The 16,781-nt window shown below is 49.8% G+C and overlaps 1 protein-coding gene across 1 annotated transcript in view; it reads right to left on the reverse strand.

Moving 5' to 3' along the window:
• The window catches only part of DSTYK (dual serine/threonine and tyrosine protein kinase), a 30,090-nt gene that overhangs the window by 12,288 nt on the left and 1,021 nt on the right, over positions 1–16,781 (reverse strand). The window contains exons 2-3 of the mRNA XM_064635621.1: positions 9,262–9,647; positions 2,555–3,206 (exon numbers count right to left, since the gene is read on the reverse strand). Coding sequence (XP_064491691.1) covers positions 2,555–3,206; positions 9,262–9,647 — 1,038 coding nt within the window. The remainder of the gene's footprint in view (positions 1–2,554; positions 3,207–9,261; positions 9,648–16,781) is intronic.

Raw genomic sequence — 16,781 nt, forward strand, 5'->3', positions numbered from 1 at the left:
CTACCCCAAAAGCCAATTTCTACCCCAAAAGCCCCTTTCTGACCCAAACGCTCATTTCTAACCCAAAATCCCCGAGTTGTCTCTAATTTTACTTCAAGACAAATCTTTCCCCACCATCCCAGAGAACTGCATTTCCTTGGAACAGAAGGGATTGTTCCAGCAAACCTCTGGCAAGCAGAGAAAAGAGCTGTGGAGCACCAACCTCCAAACCTCCCCTGTGCTGTTCCTGACAGACCACACTCCCCCATCCCAAAATCTGGGGGGCCTCTCACCCTTCACAGCTTCCAGCTTGGAGCTCCTGCACTTCTGCTGGAAGAGGTGGTGAGAATTCTCACATTTCCCCTAAAACACACTCGATGCCAAGCCTTGGGAGCACAATATGTTGTGTTGATTTTCTTGTTTTCCAAAGGAAAACTTCACCTACCCCAGCAGGATTTCATTTTGGAAGGTTCCAAACCCGAGTGTTCTCCTGCAAAACTCTCCCAAAGAAATGGAGCAGGAAGGACAAATTGAGCCTTCACTGAGGCAACGTGGAGAGAGTTGGTTTGTTCTTCACAGAGCAGGGAATTAAAGGAGTAAAATATCTTAGAACAGTGCAGGAAGGGTTGGGGGGGAAAGTCTGATTCAGAAGAAACTGGTTCAGGCCTCTCATTTAAGGGTGGTGCTTTTTGCCCAGGACATGTGACAGAAAAATCAAATCTTTGTGCATTTTGTATATTGTGAACACCTGAACCTTGTGAATTTTGTGCCTTTGGAATATTGTGAACACCTGAACCTTGTGAATTTTGTGCCTTTGGAATATTGTGAACACCTGAATCGTGTGAATTTTGTGCCTTTGGAATATTGTGAACACCTGAACCTTGTGAATTTTGTGCATTTCGTATATTCTGAACACCTGAACATTGTTAATCTCTGTGCATTTTGAATATTCTGAACACCTGAACCTTGTGAATTTTGTGCATTTTGAATATTGTGAACACCTGAACCTTGTGAATCTTGTGCATTTTGGATATTCTGAACACCTGAACATTGTGAATCTCTGTGCATTTCATATATTCTGAACACCTGAACCTTGTGAATTTTGTGCATTTGGAGTATTGTGAACACCTGAACCTTGTGAATTTTGTGCCTTTTGAATATTGTGAACACCTGAACCTTGTGAATTTTGTGCCTTTGGAATATTGTGAACACCTGAACCTTGTGAATTTTGTGCCTTTGGAATATTGTGAACACCTGAACCTTGTGAATTTTGTGCCTTTGGAATATTGTGAACACCTGAACCTTGTGAATTTTGTGCCTTTGGAATATTGTGAACACCTGGACCTTGTGAATTTTGTGCATTTTGGATATTCTGAACACCTGAACCTTGTGAATCTTGTGCATTTAGTATATTTCTGAACATCTGAACATTGTTAATCTCTGTGCATTTGGTATATTCTGAATATTCTGAATCTTTGTGCATTTTGGTGTATTCTGAACACCTGAACCTTGTTAATCTCTGTGCATTTTGAATATTCTGAACACCTGAACATTGTGAATCTTGTGCATTTGGTATATTCTGAACACCTGAACCTTGTGAATCTTTGTATATTTTGAATATTGTGAACACCTGAACATTGTTAATCTCTATGCATTTTGAATATTGTGAACACCTGAACCTTGTGAATTTTGTGCATTTGGAATATTCTGAACACCTGAACCTTGTGAATTTTGTGCATTTGGAATATTCTGAACACCTGAACCTTGTGAATTTTGTGCCTTTTGAATATTGTGAACACCTGAACCTTGTGAATTTTGTGCCTTTTGAATATTGTGAACACCTGAACCTTGTGAATTTTGTGCATTTTGAATATTCTGAACACCTGAACCTTGTGAATTTTGTCCATTTTGTATATTCTGAACACCTGAACCTTGTGAATTTTGTGCATTTTGTATATTGTGAACACCTGAACATTGTGAATTTTGTGCATTTTGGATATTGTGAACACCTGAACCTTGTGAATTTTGTGCATTTTGAATATTGTGAACACCTGAACCTTGTGAATTTTGTGCATTTTAAATATTCTGAACACCTGAACCTTGTGAATCTTGTGCATTTAGTATATTCTGAACATCTGAACATTGTTAATCTCTGTGCATTTGGTATATTCTGAACACCTGAATCTTTGTGCATTTTGAATATTCTGAACATTGTGAATCCTTGTGCATTTTGGTATATTATGAACACCTGAACATTGTGAATCTTGTGCATTTAGTATATTCTGAACACCTGAATCTTTGCGCATTTAGTATATTCTGAACACCTGAATTTTGTGCATTTTGTACCTTCTGAACATTCCAAATCTTTGTGCATTTTGTACCTTCTGAATTTCTTGCTGAGTCTCTTGTCCAGAGCACCATTCCCCCATCCCTCGCAGCAGGCAAACACCACTCTGCCCCTCTCCTTTAGAGCCTCCAACCCCTCCACTGCCCCAACCCCTCCACTCCCTCAGCCCCTCCACTGCCCCCAGCCCCTCCACTGCCCCCAGCCCCTCCACTGCCCCAGCCCAGCTACCTCTGAACTCCATGCTGGCCGCGTCCTCCAGCAGCTCCTCCTTCATGTTGCCCAGAGTCTCCACGATCATGTCCTTCATCTCCTCCTGCTTGCGGTTGGCGATGCCCATGAGGGACTCGTAGAGCTCGTTCTCCTTCCTCCTGGTGTACTCCAGCCTCTTTGGGGTGATCTGCAGGTCCCTCTGCATGTCGAAGGCCTGGTTGATGAAGATGTTGAGGCAGCGACAGTGCAGCTCGTTGAGGCTCGTGGCCGCCTCCACCAAGTGCTTCTGCAGCACCTGCCTGGAGAAGGTGCTCAGCAGCCTCAGCTTCTCCAGCTGCTCCACCAACATGCTCTGGGCCCCGCTGGCCCCGCAGCTGCAGTGGTTGGAGCTCAGGTACTGCAGGTCCAGCAGCTGGCAGTGCAGGGGGGACTTGTCGCTGTCTGGTTTTCTGGGGGAGATCAGCTCCCCGCCGGCCTCGGGCACGCGGAAGAAGAAAATGGGCAGGGAGAATTTCTCCTTGATGGTTCTCAGCTCGCTCTGGTCCGAGGGGGACAGCTGGGCCTCGCTGATGGCGAAGGTCACCACGGGCAGCACCTGGTTCACCAACTCGCCCAGGGTGTCCTCGGCCGGCTGGAAGCCCCGGCACGGAGCCACCACCACGTCCACCTCCTGAGGGCAAACACAGACACGGCTGGGCAGGGCCTTGGGCACCAAAATGCAGCAGAACCAAAACCAGAACTAAAGCCAGAACCACTCAAACTCCTCAGGGAAGTTGTGGGGTCTCCCACACAGGCTGATCCCACAGGGATGCACCCACACGGGGGTCTGTGTCCACTGACTCCAAATTCCTTATTCTGTGCCAAGAACCTTGGAGTTTTAGCCCAGTTTAGAAGAAAACTTCCAAAAAGCGTCCCAGGTAAGTGCTGTCACAGAGCTGCTGGAGCAGGGATGCACCCACACATGGAGCACTGACTCCAAATTTCTTATTCTGTACCAAGAACCTTTGAGTTTTAGCCTGGCTGAGAATAAAACTTCCAACAAGTGTCCCAGTATCACAGAATAACTGGAATTCTTCAGCTTATACCTGTCCCATTTTGCATCAGCCTCTCCTGCTGCTGTTCCCCAGACATCCATGCTGCCAGATTCCCAGGAGCAGGAAGCACTACACGAGCCACTACTGCCAAGAAAAAGGCAGCACAACAACCTGAGTTCCCAGCCAGGAGAACAGATGGCTGTGACAGGCTCGCTTGTGACTTTCTTTAAATCCAACCAAAAGCTAAAAGAAGGATTTTTGTTTGGTTATTTTCTTATTGCACAGTTGCTCTGCTGGGACAGCACTTCTTCCCAACCCTGCTGCAAAGGGCCAGTTTGAAACCTCCTTCCTTCCCTTCCAAGGAAGATGGGAGTCCCCTTTGGATGTGCAAGATCAGTGTTAGAATTCCACACATCGCTGCTAAAATAAGGAAGGAAAGGCTTTGAACTGAAGAGACAATTGAAAGCACCATCTTTGGCTCATAACAGAGGGTGATAATTACCAATCCTTCAGTCATTTTTCTTGACCAGATCTCCTGACCACCCTCAGAGCTCTCAGGAAGCCACTCCTGCCCCCAAACCTGGCTGAGGAGAAGGGGATGTGCAGGGCTGCAACATCCCCCAGGAGCTGACTCACAGCAGCCACTGTAAACAAAGGAGGAAGCCAGAGCTGTCTCCAGGAGACAGGGAGAAAACCAACACCCCCCCAACACCCCAGCAACTGGTCCTGCTGCTGCCAGGGAACCTTTGCCAAAGAGGAAGCACTCCTTGCCCACCCTTTGCTTGGTTTCCCCTGCCCTCAGTGCCCTTGAGATGTTGAAGCACCATCTCTGCAGCTCCATCCTGCTGAGCATTAATGTGGGGAAAACCTCTGACTCACGGGGGATTCCCAAAATCTTCCAGCTGGTTCTGCCCAGGTCAGGCTGCTGCAAACACTCCTCACAGAGCTGGGAGCATCCAGCTGCTCTCAAGGAACTCCAGCCCTGTTTTCCTGCACTAAAAGGCCCTTTATTAAACACCAAAGCTTCCCACTTGGCCACCTGGGTGTCAGGAAGGCAAATATTGGAGTTAAAGCCCTGCCACTTCCGAGGGGCTGCAGGCACCAACCCAGGGAAGAAAAATGAAAAGCAAGGATCAAGGAGATCTTGACCTACAATGAGACAAGTGGAGTCTCTGCTGAATGTGCCACTTTACTAAACCAACAGATAATTCCTCATTTCCAAGGCACTCCAAAGCATTTCTTTGCTCCATCCCAAGAGGGCCTTGTCCTATTTTTCCCAGGCTCGGGGCAGTTTAATCACTGTTTGCTCAGTGAACTGAGGGGCTGAAAACCAACCCAATTTAGTCCCTTTTTTTACCCAAACTCCTCCTGTGACTGAAGGCCAGTCTTTTCCTGCACCAATTGGATACTTTGCCTTCCAAGAACAGCCTGTGACTCACTGAAGTCTGACAGTCACTGCATTTATTACACATGGGAGCTCATTTCATGCCTCCCTATTAATCTGAGGAACATTTATACCCCCAGATCTTACTTAGAATCTTTTTTCTTGTTTGTTTTACACACACTTCCCCCACCCAATCCTTCTGAAATCTTGCCAGTTTATCCTGTTTCCATGGGGATCTGAGGCACCAGCAACAGAGAGAATCCCGTGGAAGAGAAGTGATCGACACCAAACTCTGCTGTCCTGGACACAACTTGGATTTTAACCCCAGGCTGGGGGGGAATTCCATTTTAATTTTGCTGGAAGGGCCCAAAAAAACCCTCTGAGGTGCCCACAGCCACCAGCCTGAGGAGCAACTCTCTTCCCTGGCCATGAAAACCAGAAATCACTGAGCCAGCAAAACCAGAAACAGAGAACAGGTTTCACGTGGCTGGGAGAATAATTTCACACTCCTGGCATTTTTAGCATCTCCTACTCCCAGTTATTCCAGTAAAAAGGGGGAGATGGAGACAACTTCAGGTGCTGGATGCTGGTTTGTGGCAGGACACCCTAAAGCACATCCCAAAATAACCTGGAATGAAGAACATCTCAGCCAACAGGGTGCTTTTATGTATTTACACCACAGAACTGCATCAATTCCTTTAAAAATACTCCTTTATATTCCTATAAGCTTAAAGATGTTTGGATATATAGATTAAAAACACTCTCAGGAAGGAGATCAGAGCACATTCCTCCAAGTTTTAAGCGGGGTGGCCATAAATTATCCCCCAGCAGGTACTCAAGCACATCCTTTGCCACTAATTCCTGTGCCCTGACTCAGTGCTGCAGCACCTGAGGCAACACAATAAACCCAAATTAACCCAATTCTTCTCCTCCATTCGTTCTCCAGCCCTGTCAGAGCAGATGAACAGTTTTCTTTCCCTACAAACCCTGCAGCCCGAGATTCCAAGTCCCACAAAACAAAGAGAACAGCAGGAAAAGGGAACTTTGAAGCCCATCCAGAGGAAAACCAACCCTTCAGGGGAGCCCACTTCAGCTCCCAGGCACGACTGATAAGATTTAGGGAAAGAGCCAACTGTTTGCTCCCACTGTAAATCTAATAATCTGTCTGGCTAAATGGATTATTCCCCATGACCCACATGAATTCCTGTGCACAGAGATCCCCAAGGAACAGAGCAGCTTTGCCAACCAAGTTTTTTTTCCAGCCCTGATATCTGATGTTTAAAAATAACTTTTAAGTTCACCTACCCGGGAGCACAAGGTTCTCACAGCAGCCATTCCATGTCAATGACATTTTTTGGCTCCTTCCTCACCCCTTCTTCTGTGAGACAGGTTTGGATTAAGGCACAGAAAATCAAGGATGGTGCCATCCTGGATATGAGGGTGTAGGAAAAAAATCCCTCAGGGTGCTCCAGTGGCAGTTTGATATTAAAACCAGGAATATTCTACACTTCTATTTGATTTACCTCCAAATAAAAAAATAGTTTCATTTATTTGGATATTGCTAACTTCCAAAAATGGGCTGAACTCCTCCAAGTTATTGGGCAAACCTAAATCCTTAAGATCAGTACTGAATATCCTGTTAACATCCTGGATGTGACTGTAATTAGAGTCAGAGTTTTGTGCCACAAGTGAAGAAAAAGCAGAAGTTCCTTCAGAGCTGTTCTGCAGACACGAAATTTTGGAGAGTGTCCAGAAACCTCCCCCATTGTGGCTCTGGATATGAATTCCACTGGTTCCAGAAGCCCTGGCCACGACAGGCAGGTATTTACTCAAACTTCACTGCTTGGTCTGTGCTGAGCAGAGCTGGAGAACTCCCAGGAGTTAGAAAAGTGGGATAAAACAGGTCTGAGTAGGAGGCCAAACTCTGGGATTTACCAGGAATTCACCAGGAAGCTGCTCCCCAGCCCATCACCTGGACAATTCATCAGGATCTCCTATCAAGCCTTGAAAAATTTGCTTGTCCTTGAATTGCCATCAGGAATCCTTTGAATCCATCTGAGGCTGATTCCCCCTCCCTCATCCTTCCACTGGAAGAGCTTTTTTATTCCACCAACCCCTTTCAATTTAATCTGAGTCGCTGTTTTCATCTAAATGCCCTAAATATAACTGAGGGCAGACAGAGGGATCTTTGTCCCTGCCAGGAGGAGCTGAGGGAGGGCTGCACCCTGCAGAGCTGGCCCCTGCAAAAACCTAAGCAGGGCAAAGAAAGGGACAGCTGAGGAGCCTTTTCTGCCCAGCAAGGCAGGAGTTTGGAGGCAGAAGATGCAGGACAGGCATCTCTCCTTTGCAGCACCACTTTTCCAGTACTCCAAGAGGCTCCAAGAGAGCTGGAGAGGGACTTTTCACAAGGGCAAGGGGGAATGGGCTAAAGCTGAAGGAGGGAAGGGTTAGATGGGATATTGGGAAGGAATTGTTCCCTGGGAGGGTGGGCAGGCCCTGGCACAGGGTGCCCAGAGAAGATGTGGCTGCCCCTGGATCCCTGGAAGTGTCCAAGGCCAGGCTGGACAGGGCTTGGATCAACCTGGGCTACTGGAAGGTGTCCCTGCCCACGGCAGGGGGTGGGACTGGATGAGCTTTAAGATCCCTTCCAACCCAAACCACTCCATGATTTTAGGATTCTGCCAACCACAACGCTCCAGAATTATTTATACTGCAATAACAAAGGCTGAACACACCATATTAAATGCAATGAAGAGGTTGAGGAAGCTGTGAAACACAACCCTGACAGATATTTGTAAGCACCAAACCACAACACTCCAGAACAGGAACAGATTTTACGGACCAGCAAAAGCAAAGTCACAAAGCAAGACATGACCAGTGTTAGAACCAGCACTGGGATCAACTCCCACCTTCCTGCTCTTAACACCTGCAGCTTCCAGGGACAGCAGAGAGATGCAAAAAGCCTCTCCTCTCCCAAAGGGAGCCAGGGTGGAATGAAGAAGCTTTGTGCTGACAGTGAGCTCTTCAGGACAGAGAAAAAGTTCTATCCTTGTAGGACAGCTGCTGGCTGCCAGGAGACAGCAAAGCCAACTCTGAACAACCCTGGAACTCCAAGACACTTGGGATATTGGGAAGAAATCGTTCCCTGAGAGTGGGGAGGCCCTGGCACAGGTTGCCCAGAGAAGCTGTGGCTGCCCCATCCCTGGAAGTGTCCAAGGCCACGTTGGACAGGGCTTGGATCAACCTTGGATCTACCAAGACACTTGGAGTTCCAAGCTTGGCTCCTGAGAGGGATGGAAGCACGACAGAGGAACGACAATGCCAAGAGTCAAAGGCTGGACTCAATCTCAGAGGTGTTTTCCAACCTAATCAGTTCTGTGACTCAACACTGAAACAAAAGCACATCAGCACAGACAGTGATGTCCAGTTAAAGCCCTAACACCAGACCCCAGCTTCTCTCTAATTAAGGGAACCCCTCTGCCTGAGAGGTGGCACCATTTCATAGAATCACAGAATCAGCTGGGTTGGAAGGGACCTCTGAGATCATCAAGTCCAACCCTTGATCCAACCCCGCCGTGGTTCCCAGCCCATGGCACTGATGCCACATCCAGTCTCACCTTAAAAACCTCCAGGGACGGAGAATCCACCCCTTCCCTGGGCAGCCCATTCCAATGGCTGAGCACCCTCTCTGGAAAGAAATTCTTTCTAATATCCAACCTAACCCTCCCCTGGCACAGCTGCAGACCCAGCCCTCTTGTCTTGCTGAGAGTTGCCTGGGAAAAGAGACCAACCCCCCCCGGCTCCCCCCTCCTGTCAGGGAGTTGCAGAGAGTGAGGAGGTCTCCCCTGAGCCTCCTCTTCTCCAGGCTGAACAGCCCCAGCTCCCTCAGCCTCTCCTCACAGCACTTGTGCTCCAGTCCCTTCCCCAGCCTCGTTGCTCTCCTCTGGACCTGCTCCAGCCCCTCCATGTCCTTCCTGAGCTGAGGGCCCAGAACTGGACACAGCACTCCAGGGGTGGCCCCACCAGCACTGAGTCCAGGGGCAGAATCACTGCCCTGGCCCTGTTGGCCACCCTGTTCCTGAGCCAGGCCAGGATCCATTGGCCTTCTTGTCCCCCTGGGCACACTCTGGCTCCTGTTCAGCTTCTTGTCCATCCAAACTCCCAGCTCCCTTCCTGCCTGGCTGTTTGCTTCAGCAGGGACTGTAAATGCCCCGGGGATGGGGCAGGGACACGAGGGACACCGAGGGACACCGAGGGACACCGAGGGACACCGAGGGACACCGAGGGACACCGAGGGACCCCCTTACCTTGAGCAGCGAGTAGGGCAGCATGACCTCCAGCTCGGCGATGCGGTGGGCAGGGTCCTCGGGGTCCCCCTGGATCTCCAGGTCCTCCTCAGGGATGGTGTCCCAGTGCCCCCTGTGTGCTGCCAGCACGTGCACCAGCTCGTACTGCTGGGGCAGGGCCAGGCTCACCCGGGTCTGGCTGCCGTGCGTGAAGCGGATCCGCCGCCTCTTGCAGTTCTCCTCGTTGCTGATCTTGGTGGTGGGCAGCAGCTTCTCCCCCAGCAGGATGTTGAGCAGCTGGCACTTGGCACTGCAGTTCTGGCCCAGGATGAGCAGGCAGGGGTGCCAGCTCACGGAGCGCTGGAGATGCTCCTCCTCGTGCCGGGGGAAGGAGATGAAGTTCTGCCCTGGAATCGAGGACAGGCTGAGTTAGAGAGGTGAGGCTTGTCCCTCCAACCCCCTTCTGAGCCAGCTGAAGGCAAAAGCTCAGGCACTGCTGCCCCACAGAGCACCAGGAATCCGCCTCTGCGCCCTGGAATCCGTGGCAGTGACTCAGCATTCCTGCTGCACTGCCAGCACGTTCATTGCCACAAAGCCACCGGAGCAGTTTGTCACTGTTCTCCCCAGCACAGGGCACAGGGTGGGATTTTGGGGGGTCCTGGATGATCCTTGTGGGTCCCTTCCAGCTCAGGATATTCCATGATTCTATTCCACTGGAAAGAGCCCACACAGAGCTCTTCAGCAGGTTAGTGGGAGACTCATGGAAGGCCCAAAAAGTCAAGATAAAACAGTTGTCAAGGTCAAAACAAAGGTTTAATCCTGTCTGGGGCTGGAACAGTGTTTCCCCTTGATCAGAAGCTCCAGGAGACCCAGTGGGTCACTAAGTTCAACTCTTCCCATATTTTTATGGCTTGGCTCTACAGAACATTCCTGTCCCATATCAGAAATAAATTCAGCCAGCTCTGAATCAGTGACAGTTCCACCCACACTTCAGAACATCAGATCCTTCACATCTACCAAATCCCAAGAGTGCCACTGCACAAGCCTGCTGACCAAATCTAGGAATATTGATGTGAAAGCAGCAACCCCTCTGTCCTGGCCTCGGGGAAAGGCATTCCTGCAGAATTGCCTCTGTACATCAAGCAGACAAGACCAAGGTTGCTGAGGCACAGCAGGAGAAGGAACAGCCTCTGCCAGCAATTCCCTACAACAAACAGTCACAGCACCTCCAGGAAGTGCCCCAATCCCAGCAGCCTGGGCAGGGAAGACCCTCTGCCAAGAGCCAGAAGGTTCTGGAGCAGCTCAAAACACAACAACAGCTTCACTGCCTGGAGGCACCAAGAGCAAACACCTTCCCTGCCCTGTCCAGCTGAACCACACAGGCCCAGATGGACAGACTGTCATTTTAAGAGCAGCACTTGAGCTGCAAAAGGAAGTTACTCAACATCTGTATCTCCTCCAGAGCAGGACTCCCTGTAATCACCCTCCTTACTCATCTGCCAGCACCAACTGCAGCATCATGGACTAAGAATTCCAAGCTCAGAGGGATGGAACAACTCCCTGCCCTAATTCAGGCTCAGGACTGGGTTTAGCTTCTCTGTTCTTTTACAAGTCCTAAACACAGCTTTGCCCACACTCAGCCTGAGCAGCTCTGTGTTCCCTGATGGAATAGCTCTGGGAGAACAAAAAACAGGGATACAAACAAATCCCTCATGTGCTGCACTTCAGGAACACAAAACAGCTGGTGCTGCACCACAGCCAGGGCTGGGGCACGGCCCAGACCTGGAGGCACCAAGAATGAAATGGCAAATGGAGGCACCAGGCCCCCAAACCTGCCACATTTTCAATTTGACACCAATTCCAAACCACCACGACTGCCCTGATAGGGGGCAAACTGGCAAGAGCAGCAGCTTAAAGGGAGAATTAACTACAACACAGCAACTGGGGTTTGACAGGGAAGGTCCTGTTTCACCAGGGCTATTAAAATTCTTCTAATGAGTCATGTTCTGGCAGCCAGAATCGTTTCAGCATCTCCAAGTCCCAGGAAAACAAGATACTCCCATGTACCAAGACACTCCTCAACACTGCAAATTAAAGAGAGCACACAGCACATTCTGCTCCTCACTGACACCACTCCATCCCTCTGGTTTCATTAAAATCAGGCCAGTTTGGAGCAGCACCACATGTAGTTCTTTGTGTCTTAGACCAGTTTAAGGCTTCTTTAACATCCTGCCTAAAATTGACTTTTCCTTCAAACCTTCCATCTGAAAATACTGTTGGAGAGGTTTTTCCCAGCCCAACACTAAGGTGGCTCAGCAAACCCCTCTCCTGCAGTTCTGCCCTGCAAAACCCTGATTGCTGACCCCCAAAAGCCAAGTTTGGGAAAGGCTAAGAGAGAAATCACTCCCTGAAGTGGGACTGGCTCTTCTAACTGTTCCTTAAACAAGCCTTTCAAGATGCACAGCCTGACAGAGCAGCCACATCAAGTGACCAAAGGGCCAAAGCTGGCCAGGAGCTCACACAAGATAAGGATCTGCAAAAACCCACAAATAGCACATTTCAGCCTTCATCTACAAGATGAAGAATTTCTTTGATCTGGGAACATTTCTTGAACCTTCTGCTGCGATCCAGACTCGCCCTTCAGCTACCAAGCACGAAAAAAAGGCAATTCAGGGAGGGTTGCACAGGCACAGTCTGCTCTGCAGAGGCTTTTGAAGAGCAGAGAGGAGGCAGAGCTGCCTCTCCCCACCCCAGGCAGGCTCTGGCTTTGTGGGCACTTAATGAGAGAAAATGATTGAAACACAGCAGCTTAACTGAAATTATTGAGGCCCAGCATGGATATATAAATAGAATTGCAGACTGGTTTGGCTGGGAAGGGATCCTAAAGATTATATTCCACCCCCTTGCCATGGGCAGGGACACCTTTCACTAGCCCAGGTGGCTCCAACCTGGCCTTGGACACTTCCAGGGATCCAGGGGCAGCCACAGCTTCTCTGGGCACCCTGTGCCAGGGCCTCCCCACCCTCCCAGGGAACAATTCCTTCCCAATATCCCATCTAACCCTTCCCTCCTTCAGCTTTAGGCCATTCCCCCTTGCCCTGTCTCTCCTTGCCCTTGTGAAAAGTCCCTCTCCAGCTCTCTTGGAGCACTGGAAAACTGCTGTGAGGTCTCCCTGGAGCCTCCTCTTCCTTTTTCACACCCCCAGCCTGTGATCAGCATTTATTCAACAAGTTCCTCCCAGCAGCAGCACCAGTAACAAAGCCTCAAATTTACCATTATGTCACCCTGAGATATCCCAAGCACGTGAAGCACAGACCTGGCTCCAAACCCTGGATTTGGTTGTGTCCCAGCTCACCCAGAGCACCAGCAGGGCACTCAGGTCATGGCAGTGGCTTTAACCCTGTGTTTGTCCATCACTGGGCATTTCACAGCCACCTCAGGGCCCCAAACCTGAAGCAAACTGCACAGTGACAGGACTGGTTGGGGTTGGAGATCACCCAGTCCAACCCCCTGGCCAGGCAGGTGACACAGGAACTCATCCAGGGGGGTTTGGAATGTCAGAGAGAGAGAGAGAGGGAGACTCCACACCCTCCCTGGGCAGCTGTTCCAGGGCTCTGCCACCTCCAGGCAAAGAAGTTCTGCCTCATGTTGGAACTTGTCATGTTTGAGTTTATGGCTGTTGCTCCTCACGCTGCCACTGGGCACCACTGAGCAGACCTGGCACCATCCTGACACCCCTTGGAGGTATTGGTGTGTCAGAGAGGACACACTCTGCACTGCAGAGAGGATTACTGCCTAAATTCCTGAAGACACAGGGTACAAAGACTCCTGAAGAACTCAACAGCTGGTGCCACAAATCCCAACACGAACTCAGGTTGTGTTTTCCCCCCACAAAGGAGGTTCAGAACCTGCTGCCTGGAGAGCTGCAGTGACATTCCTGCAGCTCCTCTTCGTGACAGGGCTCTTGCCAAGGACTGGAGCTGGTGGTACATCCTGGATCCATGGACTGTACTCGCTGGGAGACATGTGATGAACACTTCAAACCCAGGGCTCGGGGGAGTCCTGGTGCGCGTGGATCCCGTGAGCCGCGCCATGAAAGGAGGCCTGTCCAAGAACAAGGACGTCTCTCACCAAGGCTCGGCTCAAAACTCAGCCAAACACTTGGCAGGAGAGGCTGAGCTTGGATTTATGGAATCTATAGAAGCCCCAAGCATTGACTCATCCCTTTTCCAGGGATCCTCTGCCAGCATCACTTGTCTTTTCTGTTCCAGCTCCAGTGCTACGTGAGGACAACCTAAACATGGCCAGAGCCTCTTACTGCAAATGCTGAGGGTTTGCAGAGGAATCCTCCCATTGCTCTGCTGCTGCTCATGACCTGCAGGAGGTTTTGGCCACCACAAGACTTATGATAGCACAGTTCTACCAACTGAGGTGTCCAGGGCCAGGTTGGACAGGGCTTGGAGGAACCTGGACTAGTGGAAGGTGTCCCTGCCCGTGGCAGGAGGTGGAATGGGATGAGCTTTAGGGTCCCTTCTAACCCAAACCATTTGGGGATTCCACGTGATCTCATCCCTATAAAACCCCCTTATTTATGGAGGCAGCAGAGCCCAGGGCTCTCCCCCAGCACACCCCACTGGTGCAACACTCCAGCTGCTGCCCAAACCTCTGGGGATGCTCTAGATTTGGGGTTAGCTCAGCTTGCAGAAATTCCTAAAATAAAAGAAATAACCCCTTAGGTTCCTACATCAAAGAGCTCCAATTACTGCAAGCACAGAACAAAAAAAAACAACCCCAATTAGCAGAAAGCAGAGCTGAGGGACTTTTCCTTGGTATCTTTACATATTTGAGTAAAACCTGCTGCCGAATCCCTAAATCAGGGTTTGTTTTTCCAGCAAACACGCCAGTTATCAGCACCAAGAACCAAAAGCTGCCAGACCTGAAGCTGCAGGATCATCCCAGCACTTGAACAAATCACTCTGAGCTGCCAATTCATGCCAAGGCAGCCCCAGAGAACAGACAGGATTTTGTTGACTCCCTCAGAAAGGCAGACAGAGCAAACCAGACTTGCCTTTCCCTCATAAACAGTAGCTGGAAGGCAAATTATTCTTTCCCTTGGATTGAGTTCACTTCTCTCACTATGAGGTGTAAATCCTGCTGCTGCCACCACAGCCTGGTCAGTGACAGTCACTCATTGATGGGTTTTGCTGTCACCCTCCTGAGCAGAGGGGAGGGATGGAAGAGGATTTCTTTCTCCCACAAGTCCAGCCCAGCTGACCCAGCTCACCCCAGCTCAGCAGATACTCAGCCCTGGCTGTGGGCAGAGTAACCCAGGCTGGGCTTCAGCTCTTGATCCAGAGGCCACTTCCCTTTCCAGGCTGTTCCACGAGTTTTTCAGGTGCCTCAAAAGCAAACCCTTCACTTTGTTTTGTTTCCAGGACATCTGCATTTACTTTTCACAGTTTATTTTCCACTCCAGCCCTGGGCAGTGTGTCCTGTCCACTCCACTCCACCCCCAGGTCCTTTGTGTTTCACAAAAAGTCTGCAGAACAATTTGGTCAGAATTCCTCTCACTTTGATACCACCTGAAGGGCAAAAAGGGGTTCTGAATTCAATGAGAACTGGGCTCTTTAAACCCTCTGACACTCAAAAAACTCTCCATGTTACACAGGGGAAAAAACTTTCATTACCAACCACTACAATTCAGAGAACACCAGAAATGTCCAACACCATTAAACTATACAGAAACAAGGAGCTCTTGTTATAATAAAGAAAATTAATGCTATTATTAATATAATAAAGATTCTCCAACAACCACCTTGGGTTATTCAGGGAGGAAGTTAATAAGCAATGCCAAAGCTCTGGGTTTTGGGCAAAGGCTTGTGACTTCCCAGAGCTTAAAAAAAATAATAATCATTAATTCACAGTTATTTTGCAGTTGTGTCCATTATTTTACCAGGTCCTGCTCCTCATCCTCTTCCCACCACAACCTCCCACCCTCTAACCCAGAGCAGGTTTATTCACTTGATCCTTGTCCCACGTCACCAGTTGGAAAATAAAACTTAAATCCATAGTTTGCAGAGCAGTAAGAGCCAGACAACCTCTGCAGCCTGAAACTCTGAGCCAGGGGCCCAAAACCCTGAGCCAGGAGCCCAAAACCCTGAGCCAGGAGCCCACACTGTCAGCACTGTCAGCACAACCAAGCTCTGAACAGCCAGACCTCCCCTGAAGCCCTGAACCCGGTCAAACTGGGTCAAAGTAGGGATTTGAATAATAAAAAAGAAGGTTATAAGTGCTCTGGGTTAGAGACAACAGGCAGGAAATCTGTTGGGATCTGTACCTATGTCAGGAATATTGGATTCATGATGCCCCCACGTCTAAAAGATGCACTTGCTGCTGAACCAGCAACGTTTTCCAAGGAATAACCAAACACAAGAGCAGCTGCAGTGAGTGGGACCATTCCAACAGCTCTGAGACCATGGACAATCCTAGAATCATGGAATGGTTTGGGTGGGAAGGGACCTTAAACATCACCTTATTCTACCCCCTGCCACAGGCAGGGACACCTTTCACTAGCCCAGGTGGCTCCAACCTGGCCTTGGACACTTCCAGGGATGGGGCAGCCACAGCTTCTCTGGGCACCCTGTGCCAGGGCCTCCCCACCCTCCCAGGGAGGAATTCCTTCCCAATATCCCATCTAACCCTGCCCTCTGGCAGTTTGAAGCTGTTCCCCCTCGTCCTGTCACTCCAGACCCCTTTAAATAGTCTCTCTCCATCCTCCTTGTCGACTCCCTGGAGGCACTGGAAGGCTGCAATTAGGCCACCCCAAATCCTTCTCTTCTCCAGGCTGAACAATCCCAAACTCACCCACCACACAGTCCCTTTGGCTCACCTGTCCTGGCTGTGCCCCTTCCCAAAAACCTGGCTCCCTCCCAGCCTGGTGTGAGGGGGGGAGCGTGGAGAAGCTACTCAGCACTTCCCCAAACCCTGCTGTGTTCCCAACACCTTCCCAGCTCCAAATCCACGGCCCCACAGATGGGGAAAATGAACTCCCAGCCAGCCAGACCCAACCCAGGGTTTTCAACACTGATTTTTTTTTTTTTTTTCAAAACACAGACAGACAGGAGATCCCAACACTTCCACCTTCAAACCACAACTGTGAGGGTGAGACAAGAAGGGACAAGTCTCCTGGACAAGTAGCCAACAGAGATGACTCATGAGCCGCTTGGAAATGAATGAAGAAGATCTTTATGAAGGTTCCATGTCACGCCAAAGTCTCCTCTCACAAGACAGTCTTATGGAAAGATGAAGTTCTACACGTGGCAGGAGAGCTCCCACCCGCAGCTCTGTTTGTCAACAGCAGCAGAAATGCCCAGGGAGCTGCTGAAGAAACCCACTGTTCCCACAGAACCCCCGGGAAAAACAGAGCCCAGGGAACAGCAACCCCTCATCCCACCCGCTCCCAGGTGCTGCCTCCTCCTGACACCCGGGCAAGGGGGAGCTGAAACACTGGGAGAGGGAAGGATGGAATATCCCGAGCTGGA

The sequence above is a fragment of the Pseudopipra pipra genome, chromosome 25 (assembly GCF_036250125.1).
Source record: "Pseudopipra pipra isolate bDixPip1 chromosome 25, bDixPip1.hap1, whole genome shotgun sequence".
NCBI lineage: Eukaryota > Metazoa > Chordata > Aves > Passeriformes > Pipridae > Pseudopipra > Pseudopipra pipra.